The sequence below is a fragment of the Aspergillus tubingensis genome (genome assembly GCF_013340325.1).
Source record: "Aspergillus tubingensis WU-2223L DNA, scaffold_9, whole genome shotgun sequence".
NCBI lineage: Eukaryota > Fungi > Ascomycota > Eurotiomycetes > Eurotiales > Aspergillaceae > Aspergillus > Aspergillus tubingensis.
In genome coordinates, this window is record NW_023336283.1 from 1,535,650 (window position 1) to 1,550,203 (window position 14,554).

Consider the following 14,554-nt stretch of genomic DNA (forward strand, 5'->3'; position numbering starts at 1 on the left):
ATCAGCACGCCTGTGATGCCATATCAGATCTGATACTGAAGATAGAACAATCCAGGGACATCATCATGCAGCCCCAAGCGGGGTTAATGCTTGTTGAGATGAGTAGACATGCTAAGCAGACAGCTTCCCTAGTCTAACGAATGACGCACCACTTAGGTGCCCAACGATTCTCGAGTGCTATTGATGCACAAATCTGCAAATGAGGCTTGAAATCGCTACACAGCACGGGATTCAACACGGAGCACTGCTCCCCGATTATGATGCAAGCACATCTCATCCGAGACTCAAGTCGTGCCTATACTCGTGAATACGTACCTGTGGTTGATACATGTGATGTTGGGCTTGGACATTGGGCTAAGTCTGATCCAGTATAGTGAGTCTTCAGCATCTTACTCGGAGTCACAAACTTTCCATATCAGCGTCAAAAACCATATGGATGTGATCTTAGGCTTGATCTCCGACTGTTTTGGAGAAGACAATACTATCAAGGGCGACTGTCAATCTGAGGACGGACCGAAAGCGATGCTTGTCACAACGCGTAGGCTATTGCACCCCACGGACGTAGCATGAAACCACTGGACTTTGTGGCAGCTCCAAGCACCGTTAGCAGCGTCAAGCATATCAATGTTATCAACGTTAATGCTTGAGAACGGAATTATATCGAAGAGATCTTGTTCAGATTCAGGGACAATCGGGGTCTCGATCGGGAACAGCGGCCCTCAGACCGCCTTCCTAGGGAGGATGGCAGAAATTGATAGTCTCCCCGCTGATGCAGAAATGATTTCCCCAACACTCAAGCGATCAGATCGATGTTATTTTCTTAAAATCATTCTTTTCTTGCTCATATACTTTAGAATTGCTGCGCGCGTTGTAAGATGCCTAGAGATCCGTTAATTGGGCTGGTCGGAAAGGTCTGGGATTCTTTTACCCCTCATACGAGACGCCGCTGATCGAAGTGAGGGGCATGTAGCCATCCAGCGGAAAATCGACCACATTAAATAGTCTGACAGATGCCTCTTCCAAAGTCGGTAAGCTAATTAAGTTCTGCGCTTTGAATTGAGTCGGAGCACAAACTTATGGCATGTTTCACATTCAGGAAATTTCCCGTATGTTCAATCCTATTGCCGTTATCGTCCTACATCGATATCGATATCGCCCTTCGGACGCCGTAATGGACCATTTATCAGAGCTGTTCTGACTGGCGAAACACAGTTTCACTACGATCGATCCTCAGCGCGCCATTGGGTACCTTCAGATAGAATGCGCCTGTCAACGATTCAATGTCTCCGATAAGTGCAAGCCGAACTATGGAGGATGTGTGGAGGGACGGCGCTCTGTTCCCATTGAACTTCTGGATGTCGCAGGTCTTGTACCAGGTGCACACCAAGGACGCGGTCTGGGTAACAAGTTCTTGGATGATCTGCGCCATGCCGATGCTTTAATCCACGTTGTGGACGTTAGTGGAACAACCGATGCGGAAGGTATGAAATATTAATATCTGGAAAATTATCAGAATAACATCACTGATGTCGCACTCTACAATTACAGGCAAAGCTACACGAGGATACGATCCTTCACAGGATATTGAATGGCTGAGGTCCGAAATTGTACGCTGGGTTCTGGGAAATCTCATGCAGAAATGGTATGCTTGCGCGCCAGGAGCTACATAATCAGGGCTAATACTGTGCAGGGGTTCCATCAAGAGGAGACACATGGCAGTCAGTAAGTTTGGTCATAAATCAGCCAGAAACATCTTTCTGTGCTAATCAACATCAGAGGCTACGGCTGTGGATACCTTGCAAGCCCAGTTTTCCGGTTACGGAGGTACAAACGCGATTGTTGCCCGATGCCTGGATCGGATGGGGTTGAAAGAGCCTCTCGAGGAGTGGTCCGATGAGACCGTCGAGAAGGTCGTTGAAGCCTTCATCGCAGAGAAGTTCCCGACAGTCTTCGCCTTGAACAAAATTGATCATCCGGATGCAGACAAGGTTGGTCATATATCTCAAGTCACCATGTTGCCGTCGTTACTGACAAGGTGGACTTAGAATATTAGCAAAATCGCAAAGATGCAAGATCCTCAAACAATCGTACTCTGCTCCGCCATTTCAGAGGTTTTCCTTCGCAGGCTAGCAAAACAGGGATACATCAAGTACGTCGAAGGAAGCGAGTTCTTGGATACAAGGGAGGACCTTATCGAGATGGGTGATCCTGATGGAGGCGGCCTCAAAGAGATGGACGAGAAGCTCACACAGTACGAAATCACTATCTACGCCCTTTTTAGTAGGGCCATGCTAACATGCACATAGGCGCGTTGAGAACTTGAAAGACATGGTACTTTATCGTTTCGGGTCTACAGGAGTTGTCCAATGCCTTTCACGTGCTGCAGAACTGCTGGGGCTCGTGCCTGTCTTCCCCGTTCGCAACATCTCCACCTTCTCTTCTGGTGCCGGAACGGCTGTGTTCCGCGATTGCGTTCTTGTTGGAAAGTGAGTGGCCTTGATATGAAACCTATTGCTCCAATTGGACCTTCTGACGCCGAGCAGGAATACCACTGTGGGCGACGTTGCTCGCAAGGTGATGGGTGACGTACCCATTTCCTACATTGAAGGAGTCGGTGGCACCCGTGTCTCAGAGGACGAAATAGTGGAAGTAGGAAAGCACGATGTACGATTTCCTGCCCAGATCAAACTGCTTGCGCCAAAGCTAACCTTTCTATTTTAGGTGCTGTCGTTCAAACCTGGTCGATAGATCCTGCTATTCAAGATTTTATGTACAGTCAACATGATAATGAAACACAAGTACTGAGATGATATAGCTCCAAGACTAGCATCTTCCAGTCCTACTTAAATCGCTCCTGAGCTTTTCCAATTACCAATATATGCCCTGGGCTTAATGACCCTTCTATCAGAGCGAAATCAGTTAGCCATTCAACTGAACTCCGCGAAATTTATTATGAATGTATAAGCTTGCATGGGTTTTGCATTAGCACTTACACCGCCTCTCTCATCATTCATTCCAATAATTGGCTCAGGTGCCTTCGGATGATCCTGCTTCGCCTTCTTTCCATGCTGACTACCTCCCTTTTCTGTTGCTCCCTGAGGCTTTGCGTCGTTACCCCCGCCCTCCTTTCTGTCTTGCATAACAGAAGCTGATGCATCTGTTGTTGGATCCGTGGTATCATTTTTCTCTGCTCGATTAACTGCGTTATCCTCCGCCCCAGTACCCTTCCAGTCTTTGCCCAGGCCGCTGTTTAGGCGTGCTTGCACGCTTCTCGGGGTATGAATCGCAGCCGGCTGCCAGATAGAGCGCAGTGGAAGCAGACACGGTGTTGGAGGCCGGGGTACAAGCAGATTATGGAGCTTTGAAGCTGAAGACTGAATGCGGGTGTTGGCAGGCATATTGGTGGTTGTAGTACTGAAGCAGCTGGTAGACCTTGTGGTAAAAGTGGTTCTTATTGACGCAGCACTATGTCTTTCACGTAAAGCAATAATAACAACTTATCTGTCCGGGTTAAGTCAGAACGTCCCCGCAGTTTCAATTAATACTAGCTTAGGTCCGATCGAGTTCGCCTGGAGAATCCGGCTCGACAGCTTTTGTATGACGTCTACATGCCGCAATGTACCCCAGTTGCGATCAACGGTCATGGATAGGGCTTAGGGCATGGGGATAGCTCCCCGCCTTCTTATCGATAAGGACAAACAAACACCTGACCTGTACGTCGCAGACTGCACCATGCTCGCTTTATAGTGTTCGTACGCATTTGCCACTGCAAAAGTAACGCCCCGTAACTGAAACTTGACAAGATGAAGCACGGATACTATCCAATCGAGACGCTTCCGTCGTGGATAAAGCTCAACGGGGTCTCCGTCAATGGTATCGCTTTCCGCAAATTGCAAGCAGATGATGGCACCGACAAGGGGTCTGCAATTATTGCAACCGAGGTAAAAGCCAGTGGAAATGCAGCGAGCGACGCGGTAGAGTCGGAGGTACTTCTACGAGTACCATCTGACTTGGTCCTGTCATTTGATTTTGTTGAAGAATACTCCAAATCGGATAGACAGCTCCGTGAGGTATTAGAAGTTGTCGGGGACTTTGGAAGAGTAGGTCTATTTCCTCATTGTACTCCGATTTCGGCCAAACAGATACCGTGTTTATGGCTTCTTCGGGTAGAGACGGATGAGCTCGTGTTAATTCTATGCTGATCTGTACAGACAGCCAGAGGCGCCATATTAATCTTCCTTCTCGTGCAACTCACCCACTCTAGCCCGGACTATGCGCATGAGCGCCACCAGATTGGACTATCGAGCCCTTGGACCGAATATATGAAGTATATGCCGTCTTCTATACCTTTGCCTACATTCTACAGTGAAGAGGAGTTAGAGCTCTTGCGCGGCTCCTCGTTGAGGTTGGCTGTGCATGCGAAGATTGCCTCGCTGGAGAAAGAATTCGAACACCTGCGTCAGAGCACAGAGGGTTTGGACTGGTGTGAAAAGTATTGGTGGGATGAGGATACGGGGAGACTGGCGTTCAACGATTGGAAATATGTCGATGCGCTGTACCGGTCACGCATGGTAGATCTGCCTCGGCATGGTCATGCAATGGTTCCGTGTATCGATATGGCAAACCATGCTCCTGAGGGCACGGTCAAGGCGTTGTATGACGAGGATGCCGATGGGAATGCTGTGTTGCAGTTGCGGGATGGACGGAGCTTGCGGGCTGATGAGGAGGTCACAATCTCGTAAGTGTTGTCTTTATATTGACTACTTGTTAGTTGAGCTTGCTTAAACTGACGATATTAAGGTATGGTGATGAGAAGTCTGCTTCAGAAATGATTTTCTCATATGGATTCCTCGACGAGCATACCACGGACGCTAAGCAGATCTTCCTTGACTTGGACATCCCAGATGATGATCCGTTAAAGATAGCAAAGAAAGCATTTTGCAAAGATACACCCGGAGTCAAGATATCTACTTCCTCTAGCGGCTCAGAAACAGCCGCAACAACAACCTGGGACAGCCCCATCATCTGGTGGGCATGCGTGAACGAGGAAGACGGGCTGGACTTCAACGTCCTTCAGACCACTGATGGCGGCAGGGAACTTAAAGCTACCTGGAACGGGCAGGAAGTGAGGGACGCAAGCTGTCTCAGGGATCTGCTAGCTGCAGATCCCCAATGGGACATCTACCAGCTTCGTGCAGTGGTGCTCATCCTTGAGCGACTGGAGACCCAATTCTTCGTCCTCCGCCAAACCGACATGATGATTAGCGAGATCCGCGAGAACGAAGACATGCGTGCTATTTTCGAACCATTTGTGTTTCAGACAGTCCTGAGGTTACGAGAGCTGGAATCCAAGCTTATGGAACGGGCGATCGAGGACCTCGTTAACCAGGTACGTTGTGTGATATTCCCGTTCGCTACCTCTTACCCCATATTGTAAACCCCACACAATAAATCAAACATAGCCAAAAGATACTAATTGTCGATCCTCCAAACAACAGCGGGAAACTCTCATGTCAAGCCCCGCAGTCAACGCCTACCTTACCCAACAATCAGGGGACATCGAGGAGGATTTCTCTTGAAAGTGAACTACGATCTTAAAACACCCACTTGTTCACTTCTAGTCTAGCTAATTAGCCATCTCAAACCCACTATAGCAATGAAACACTCTAGCCAAGCAACCCTAGTTAGTCAATAACTAGTTAACGAGTAGCACAGTGCCAACCTATCTATCTGCAACCAACCAACCACCTAATCAAACCCAACACAAATCTCATGCATGCCGATCCTTCATCACTACTAAGCAGCAGCAACTAGTTATAAATTAACTCAGTTCTCGTATCAAACCCACACAATAATACCCAACCGGTAACAGCACAGTAAATTAAAACCATGGCCACAAAAACGTGGAGGGACCAGATTTCCACCTCGCAACTAAGCCACCACCACCACCACCACCACCCCCGGAAGATCTGAGTTTGAGTTAGTCTGAGTAAGTAAGTACTTAGTATCTTACCCACCGCGGGGTAAAGCGATCCTTCCCAAAAACGAGAGCGTTGGATTGGTTGGAAGAAGTGACGAGAAGAAAAGAAAAGGAATTAATTGGTTCTGGTTGGTGAAACTTTAAATTACAATTTCTGGGCAAATGCCATTTTGTAACTAGTCTGCCTGGAGGGATTGGCACGAGACTATTTATTCTATTTATTTTATTGAAATAGTAAGTATGGGATTGTGCTGTAGTGATGACGTTTGCGGTGATTCATACTTGGGGTTGCCAAGGGAGTTGCTCCAGCTTAGATACTGATTGGTGATTATTGGTAAGTTAGTACTTGGAGTTAACTAAGGTTTTTGAGGGTCCGATGTCGCTGAGGTGGTGTCTACTTACTATGAAGATTGAGTTGGTGTGTTGGTAAGATATTACAGTAAAGTTCACCTGAGGGATTCGTTACTGCAGCCCTGTGGTATCTTACTAGGCATCGATCGGATAATTTTCGCGTGCTTTTGGGTCTTACCGTGAAAGTACCCATGTAAGAAGGCCATCAGGTACGTACTAGGTACATCCTAGTTACATCGGGGAATGTTGAAGATGCTAGTAAGATACATATCAGGATCTCAGCTCGTGGGGCCAGATTCATGCACGCTACAGCTACGGTCCGCCATGATCGACTGCTAGAGGCCCAGGAGACCCTGGCTAACGAGAAGGTGGTCCAGCCAGCCAGCCAGCCAGCCTTCTGGGCCTGGGAGAATTCATTCGAGTGAGATATGCACGGAAGTTGCAGAGCGCCGAACTACTGACCAATGTGAATGTCACACGGGCTGGTCAACTGGCCCGAAGCAGTGCTGACTACTCGTTAATAAACCAAAAATGTCTTGCCTCAGGTGTTCATCGCACTGATTTTACAAAACTAGTACAATAGCAGTGGGCGAATCACAACCCCCTTCCAGACTGCAGTCATTGATGGTCCATGGATTTCCGCCTCCACCTCTGCGTTTTCTCGGCAAACGCTCGGCGCACGACCAACTTTCACCGAGCCACGGTCAACATAAATGAAAAAAAATAAAGCGCTCGGAGTACCCAGGACATATTATATTAATGAATGTGATAACCACTAGTCGCTGATAAGTCTGTCGGATATCCCCGTCGGGCAGGGCGAGGGGAAAAAAAAGTAAATAGAAAGAAGCAAAGAAAATTGCAGCTGAGGAGCTTTTATATGAGTGATATTGAATCCTCTTGGTGTTTCCCCACTGAGAAAGTAAGCAGACTCGATCTCGTTCAGGCATCGTGCCATTCGATCAATGGGAATACGAGGATAATAATCCAGAATCCAAGATCAGGAGCGCTTACTCTCCGCAATCTTCCAGCCGCGAACGCCGGGGGGGAAATCAGTGGCGACACCGCATGAGGCAGTTCATATCCAAAGTGACCCAGGGAACGAGGCCCTGACTCAAACGGGAATGGTTCGGCAAACGCTCGGATTCCCCACCCTGGTTGGGCTGGAATTGGAGTCAATATTAATGGTGAGAGCAACAGATCTGCCTTGCAGTTGCATGAGACAATTTCATAATCGTCAGTATTATAATCAACTTTGTTTTTCTTTTCTTTCAGAAGATAGAAACTCAAAGAAAGCTGAAGATCGCTTGTAGATGAATACGTAACCTGTCTGAATAGCCCACCATTCAATGTCATTTGGTAAATCAAGCGTCCGGGTGCCAGTTGGGTTCCGAATCGCGGGGAGGTGGTGGTTGGTTGTTGACCAACCACGGTAGAGAGAAGTGGTAATATTAGAGTCTGATGGTCTGGACAGTTGGCAAAAGACTGAAAGTGATCTCCATCGGGTCCCCATCCACTCTCCCACATTTGTCGGACCGCGAGCCCGGTGGAAACCGGCAAAGCTTTGCTGGCTCGGAATGCTGTGATCTTCAAGAGCCGGACCGCACTTGCGTTCTGCTAGTGTCGGTTTTGTCTGGTTCATCTACATACTAGTCCTCGTGCATTCTCCATAATCACCCCGATAATCCGTGCTTGCGAGGGGGAATAGATTGCAACCATGGGCCTTGGCAGCCATCCGTGACGATATGATTAGATATGGCAATAGACGGGACACTCAACCTTGATGATACGAGAACCCCATCGTGGATCCTATCTGACTGGTTGTGTGTCTTATGGCTCGCCAATCACTTGCCCTTCTGAACACCCCTGTAAGGAGAATTAATGTACTACGGTAGGAATCTCCGGTGGAAAGAGGCCTTATTGCACCGGTGCCATTAATCATACATTAGTGGCCGCGCTGGTCGGAGTAGGTCTGCTGTGGACTTGCCCTTGGTGGAAGTTGTTCCTGCCGCCGCCAGTGCCGAGGCGTCGACGCGGGTTGTGCCAGGGGCCTGTCAGTGCCAACTTTTTTTTCTCTTTTCTGATAAAGGTGACAGCGAGGAGATTGATGCTGATGAGACGAAGGGGGCGGCGTCTTACTGCTATCTACTAGTACTAGCTTATAAGCAATTTAATGCTGTTACCTATTGGATACTACGTAGCCTCGACTAAACACATAAGTATCCCTCGTTCTCCGATGCAATACTCCGCCTCGGCTCAGCTAGTCATTTCTAGTATTTACCCGCGTATCTAGATAGGTAGATAGATACTGACTAGTACTACTACTCAGACCACTAGTAGATGAATGGCGAATCAATCAATGTAAGCCAGAGATGAAACCAGTCCTGTGTGTCTTCATAGTATGTGATGCTACAAATCAGCTGCTGTCAACCGACAAGTGCCGAGGACCGGGGAAGAAGAGTCACTCAATTCGAATAACCTCAGCGGCTCCAGACTTACCATACCGGTATTACTCCAACCCACAAAACCTTCCAAAGATTCCAAGTCAACTTTTGGAAGCCCGCCGACTGTCGGCTGAGCGAATGAGCTGAGTTCACAACGGGGATTGGCCGGCACTCCAGCGCATGACCCACAATAGACAGCCCCACCAGCCCCCCTTTTGAGCCGGTTCAATCCTCAGGCCGCACCGCGGAACATTTGTTACCAGGCCTGATACCTTCGCCGTACGTACTTACATCGAAAAGTTGCTTGCTTCTGGTCGCTCTTCTTCTGCCCCGTCGGTCCTCTCCTTCATCCTCACGCCTTACAAACCCATCTTACCGCCACCACACACTCTCTCTTTGGCTCTTCCCACCTTCTCTCTCTTTCAAAAGTCCCCTAACCCCGCTGTTATCCTCCGCTTACCTTAATTTCGACACTACTTCCGCATCTCCACCCTCTCCTCTCACATAGAGAGTTACACCTAGGTTCTCCAGACCCGTCTCACTGGTGATCCCAAGGCGTTCGCATCAACTACTACTGAAACCCCCCTCGAGTGTACCGTCGAATCTACTCCCCGAGTCCGGCGCCAATTCGATCCATTTCCCAAGGCAGATGCGCCACAGCATCCAGCCAACATGCCTGGAATTCTCCCGATGAAAGTGATCAAGGTCGGGAACGGCTCTCAGAGTCGTATCGCCCAGGCCTGTGATCGTTGCCGAAGCAAGAAAATCCGTTGCGACGGCGTCCGTCCCTGTTGTACACAATGCGCCAATGTCGGCTTCGAGTGCAAAACTAGCGACAAGCTCAGTCGCCGTGCTTTCCCTCGTGGATATACCGAGTCGCTGGAGGAAAGAGTGCGCGCCCTAGAGTCTGAAGTTAGGGATCTCAAGAACCTGTTGGATGAAAAGGATGAGAAGATTGATGTGCTCTCTCGTATACATTCTTTCTCTCCTTCCTCGCGTCAGAGACCTAGTGCTGCAGCGCCGTCGCCATCTGCGCCTGCAAGGTCCAACGCCCCCGATGCAGATGAGGGTGTAATTCAAATCCCACAATCGTTGCCGCCTACCGAGTCGACCTCGACTGATAGTGCAGGAATCTCCAGTACTCGCGGTTTTGTTGGTATGTTCAACCGTCCCTACTTGCTCACATCTTGGGGCCCATCCCATGCAAACTCCGAATCGAGTTGAAGCAGTTTTTGAACAAAGGCTTATGGCTAACCCCGTTAGACGTCTTCACGAATAAACTCATAGATCAAAATCGTTTGCCGTCAAATGTTGCGATCAAGTCTTTAGCCGCTCCCCCGGCCATCTCCCATTCCCGCGTCGACCAGGCCATTCGCACGGCGCCCCGGCTCGTATCCGATCAGCTCATCAACATCTTCTTCCAAGAATGGGCTCCTCTTTATCCGGTTGTTCACCGACCCACTATTCTGAAAGCTTATGAACAGTACCTTTCAGGCACCGAGTCTATGCAGGGCAGCAAACACGACTTGGCACAACTGAATTTGATCTTCGGCATTGCCGCCCTTGCTTCAATGGTAAGCTTTAACCCTAATCTAGCCAGACCATACCGGAAACTCATTGGGCTTTTGCAGTCGAGAACCAACCAGGACCCCACCTTTTTCGAAGACAATTGGTCCTCGATCCTTGAATCCATTGCCAGTGATGTATCTATTGCAACAATGCAATGCTACGTGCTCGCTCAAATGTACTGCATGACGAAGGGCGACTACACGAGCCTCCTACGCTATCGGGGTCTTGCCGTCAGTCTTAGTCAACAGCTTAGACTGCATCAGAGCCAGAAACGCTTCTCGTCGAATGCTCTCATGGCAGAAACCCGAAAGAAGGTGTTCTGGTGTCAATATACTCTCGATCGGTGAGTAGGCTCTCTCAAGGCTTTCATAATTTATTTCTTTTCTAACCCATTTCCAGATTCACCGCTGCTTTGACAGGATTGCCTGTTCTACTACGTGAAGAGGACATCAAGACCGAGTACCCGGAAGATATTGATGATGAAAACGTCACGGAATCGGGTTTCTTGCCCACTCTTCCTGGAGAGTCTACCCGTATCTCAAGTGCGATCGCGCTATTCGCCGGTTCGCGCGTGTTGAACAAGGTTTTGGAGGATATCTATCCCTCTGATGGAGGGTATGATATCTCTCTGTCGAAGCTACGCTCAGTTGCAGAGCAATTGGATGATTGGGTGAAGGGCTTACCTGCTCACCTCCGCCTTGAGTTTTCTCAGGACAAGCCTAGCACCAATGTCACTAGTAGCCGATCGCCCCTTCTGGTAACTACCGAAAGCGCTCCTCGATCATCACATGCGTTTACTGACTTGTTTCTAGTCCCTCGTCTACTACTTCATTCGTTCATTGATCCACCGCCCTGCGGTCTGCTTCGGCGAGGAGCACGTCCGGTCCCCTTCTATCCTTACTGTATCCGACTCAGCCAAGCACATTATCCAGATCCTTCAATTGCTCGATGAGAGACGTCTCTGTCTCTCTGTGAGTATCAATCGGAAGGAGTTGGTCTTCGCTACAGGACTAGGCCTTCTTTGGCAAAGCATCGGGCTGAAGCGTGACAGCAAGCTCGTCAAGGAGAGCCAAAAGTTGCTCACCGCAGTCATCGATCAACTGGAATCTGAGTCGTCGTCCTCTGCTGCAGAGTTCAGCGCTTTGGCCAGTGTTTTCGTTTCTTTGAACAATAGCAGGCATGTGTCGATTGGCAAACCGCAGGACATGTCGCCACCCTTGCAGAGACCTTTGAAGTCCCCGAAGAAGCAACTTCAGTCGTGGAAGTCGCGCCTGAGTGAAATGACCGGTTCAAACCACCACGAAACGCCGGATTCGCCCTCCCGTAGGGCCACTATCTGCGGAGCGAGTCCCAATGCCGCCCAACGCCACATCAGGTCCTCCAGCTGGGCCAGCCTGCCACCGGACAACTTCCACGCGCTAGATGTATCTACGAACAAGACAGTCTATCCTTCGTCTTCCGGCCCGTATGATAGCAGTCATGTGCTTTCGAGCTCCGCACCCTCGGATCACCCGAGCGGACCCATCACGGTATCCGACTGGGAAGTCGTCCTGAGTGACATGGACCGCGGTTATTCGAACATCTTCACGGGGATCTATGGCGGAAGGGAGTGTGGTGAAGACAGTGGTCCCTTCGCTTCCCTCACTGCTGAGTTCGCCCACAAGGGGGATCCCATGGTAGCACCGTTGTCAGCGCCACACGCAGAGCTGCAAGGGTTGTCTCCCGAGGCATGGTCAGCCAGTAGCAATAGCGACGTGCCAGCCAACCAGGATCTACCGGCCCAGAGTGTCCTCAGCTACTCCGACGAAGGCAGTGCCGAAGAAGGGGTGCCATACAACGATCTGCGGCTGTCGCCGGAAGAGCAGGCCAATTTCTTGGGCTCGTTCCGGAATGTCATGATTCCGGCTGTGGAAGATGAAGTGGATGAGTTTGGACTGATTAACGGCTGGGATCGGCGACTGGCTGTCTGAGCTATCATGCTCGGAAGACAAGCCTTTTTCATGAACGCAATGACCTTTGGGTGTCAATGGAGTTTCTTCTGTTATTGGGATTGTAAGGGTGGAGCGAGAGGAAGTCTGTATTTCTTTTTCCTTGTTGTTTCCCCCCATCTGTTTCGTTTGTGATACCTGGTCGGTGCAGGGAGTCTCGGTTTCCATTTGGCACTTTACAAAGAGTGTCTGTCGGGGGTCATATCATGACCCTTTGTCCCTATAATGTTTGAGTATATAGTATCTTGAATGATGGATCTTCAAGTATGTCTGTTCTAAGTAATCATATCCTTGTGAATCGGATGATTGCCGCGTCTTGCAATTCAAGTTCTAATGTTTCCTGCTTCCCTTCTGGGTCCAGGATGTAACGAAGGTAGCCATTGCTTGCTCCCTACCATAGAATTTCCAGACTCACATGAATTGAATCACATGCACCTGCCAAGAGGTAGTATGGCCAACCCTCACATGATGATTGTAGAGCAAGCGCATAGTCTTAGTAAAGTACTCCTGCATACTTCGAACCAGACGCATCTGACTGCAAACGACTGAGCAGAGCGAGCCTACCACTACTAAGTATTTACACATGCGTCTCACAGGCCCTCCCACCATCCCCGGTCCGAGCATCAATCAGAGGCAGAAGAGTCCCGAGCGCATTCCCCGAACGGCACACGGCTTGAACTAATCGGGGAAGCCGTTCGATCTGAGCGGCCCTGAATGAACCTTGTAAGCTAACTAGTAGCTACTTCAACAGCAGTAACCCGGAAATAACAACATTTCAGTCGGCGACTGCACAACTCTAGCTGCATGAGATGATTTTCTAGTTGCAACAAGGATTGACGTGGGCCTACTCCTACTAGCTACCTACCAAGTACTTGGTACAATGGACTGGCCAGCCATCGCTATGTCTTCTTTCACGGTACACACCCAAGTACTGACCTGTCTTGCCCTGGATGGAAAGCATCGGAAATGCAAACCTCCGGAAGCAACGCAAAAGAGAGGGAAATTTCTGCTGCGATGCGTGACCGACAATTGCCGCGTGGCCCTGCTTCATAATCAAATCACTTGACCTGCTGAATATTTATTCAGGAGATATGTGCTCCGAAAGCTAGACTAAATAGTAGTCTACAATGTGGTTGTTGTTGTGGTTATGATTAATGATGGAGACTGGGCTGGAATCCGGACTCCGTGTAAAAGCGTGGGAAAGGAAAAAGCGGAGAGATAGTGACTTGCTAAGGTACCCCGTTGGCGGAGCAGCGTCCTCCGGGACCCAGCGGACAGAAACACACGGGGTGACTAATGGGGCTCGTTTGAATGAATAATGCTCCCGGAGAATTGCTATGTTGGGGAGGAATCCGCCTATAGGTAGGTATTTGATTTCTAGCCCGGGAAATAACATGGTGGTGGGTGGGTGATTATTGCTATAGAAACTAAGTAGAGTGTCAATGGCCGGCGGGGTGAAGAGCATTTTGTAAGAGGTTGAGTAGTTATGTTATCTGAGAGTTGTTAGGGCCAACTCAGAGATCTGCGTGTTTCGATATGACAGGTTACAGGGCTTAATAGTAGACAATTGGTCGAGGGGAGGAGCAATGCAACTCTTGTCCCTGCAATTATCGAGCAAGTATGTAATGTTGGAGGGGGGAGCTTTCCTGGTGGCGTTTCGGAGGGATACTTCCAGACTTCTCTCGTATAGCTGACGGCAAGGAAGATGATGGTGAACAGAAGCGAGCTCTTGCTATGCTTCATCAATTGTCTAGTCTAGTATAGATGGAAAAATAATATCAAAATTGTTCTCTGTAGCTCTACAGTACTTTTGTTGAGAGCTGAAAAAAGGTTGCATTGAATTCCGGAGGGACCGCCTATTGCCTGAGGCAGCGGGGGAGGGGCAGATTGTGCATAACATCATCATCATCATTAAGTGTACCTACTAACTACCTTGAGGACCGCGACAGCTTCACCCTAAACACCCCCCGTACTAACATCATCTCCGTCACATTCTCCGGCTGTAGATCCAGTTATCTACAGTCCAAGATCAATCAATTGCCTAGCAATAGCCGACCCCGAGTCCGAAGAGAGTAGAAAAGAATAGCCGTGGACACTGGACAGCGAGTTTGTAACCCCCTCCGAGCAGCCGGTGAAAGAGAGGTGCCCCACCACAGACATCATTGCCCCCCCCCACCTTCCCTTTCTCACCCTCTCTCTGCTCTTGGTCGCGGTTGCCCTCCATC

The 14,554-nt window shown here is 49.3% G+C and overlaps 4 protein-coding genes across 4 annotated transcripts; 3 read left to right on the plus strand and 1 right to left on the minus strand.

Moving 5' to 3' along the window:
* Nucleotides 1-875: 875 nt before the first annotated feature.
* On the plus strand, nucleotides 876-2,748 carry AtWU_08580 (Ygr210 GTPase family protein; the record flags this gene model as incomplete). The annotated part of the gene is made up of 11 exons (XM_035503688.1): nucleotides 876-911; nucleotides 971-1,028; nucleotides 1,097-1,106; nucleotides 1,213-1,481; nucleotides 1,549-1,642; nucleotides 1,691-1,722; nucleotides 1,777-1,988; nucleotides 2,046-2,251; nucleotides 2,307-2,486; nucleotides 2,544-2,664; nucleotides 2,722-2,748. The coding sequence occupies 11 exons, from the start codon at nucleotides 876-878 to the stop codon at nucleotides 2,746-2,748; spliced, it is 1,245 nt and encodes a 414-aa protein (XP_035359581.1).
* Nucleotides 2,749-2,889: 141 nt separating this feature from the next.
* On the minus strand, nucleotides 2,890-3,398 carry AtWU_08581 (uncharacterized protein; the record flags this gene model as incomplete). Its single annotated transcript, XM_035503689.1, has 2 exons — nucleotides 2,890-2,901; nucleotides 2,994-3,398. The coding sequence occupies 2 exons, from the start codon at nucleotides 3,396-3,398 to the stop codon at nucleotides 2,890-2,892; spliced, it is 417 nt and encodes a 138-aa protein (XP_035359582.1).
* Nucleotides 3,399-3,803: 405 nt separating this feature from the next.
* Nucleotides 3,804-5,579, plus strand: AtWU_08582 (SET domain-containing protein; the record flags this gene model as incomplete). The annotated part of the gene is made up of 4 exons (XM_035503690.1): nucleotides 3,804-4,100; nucleotides 4,212-4,738; nucleotides 4,801-5,389; nucleotides 5,499-5,579. 4 exons carry the CDS (start codon nucleotides 3,804-3,806, stop codon nucleotides 5,577-5,579), a joined length of 1,494 nt encoding a protein of 497 aa, XP_035359583.1.
* A 3,865-nt stretch (nucleotides 5,580-9,444) lies between these two features.
* facB (C6 transcription factor FacB/Cat8) lies at nucleotides 9,445-12,311 on the plus strand (the record flags this gene model as incomplete). Its single annotated transcript, XM_035503691.1, has 5 exons — nucleotides 9,445-9,928; nucleotides 10,036-10,346; nucleotides 10,404-10,684; nucleotides 10,741-11,098; nucleotides 11,154-12,311. The coding sequence occupies 5 exons, from the start codon at nucleotides 9,445-9,447 to the stop codon at nucleotides 12,309-12,311; spliced, it is 2,592 nt and encodes an 863-aa protein (XP_035359584.1).
* Between the last annotated feature and the right edge of the window lie 2,243 nt (nucleotides 12,312-14,554).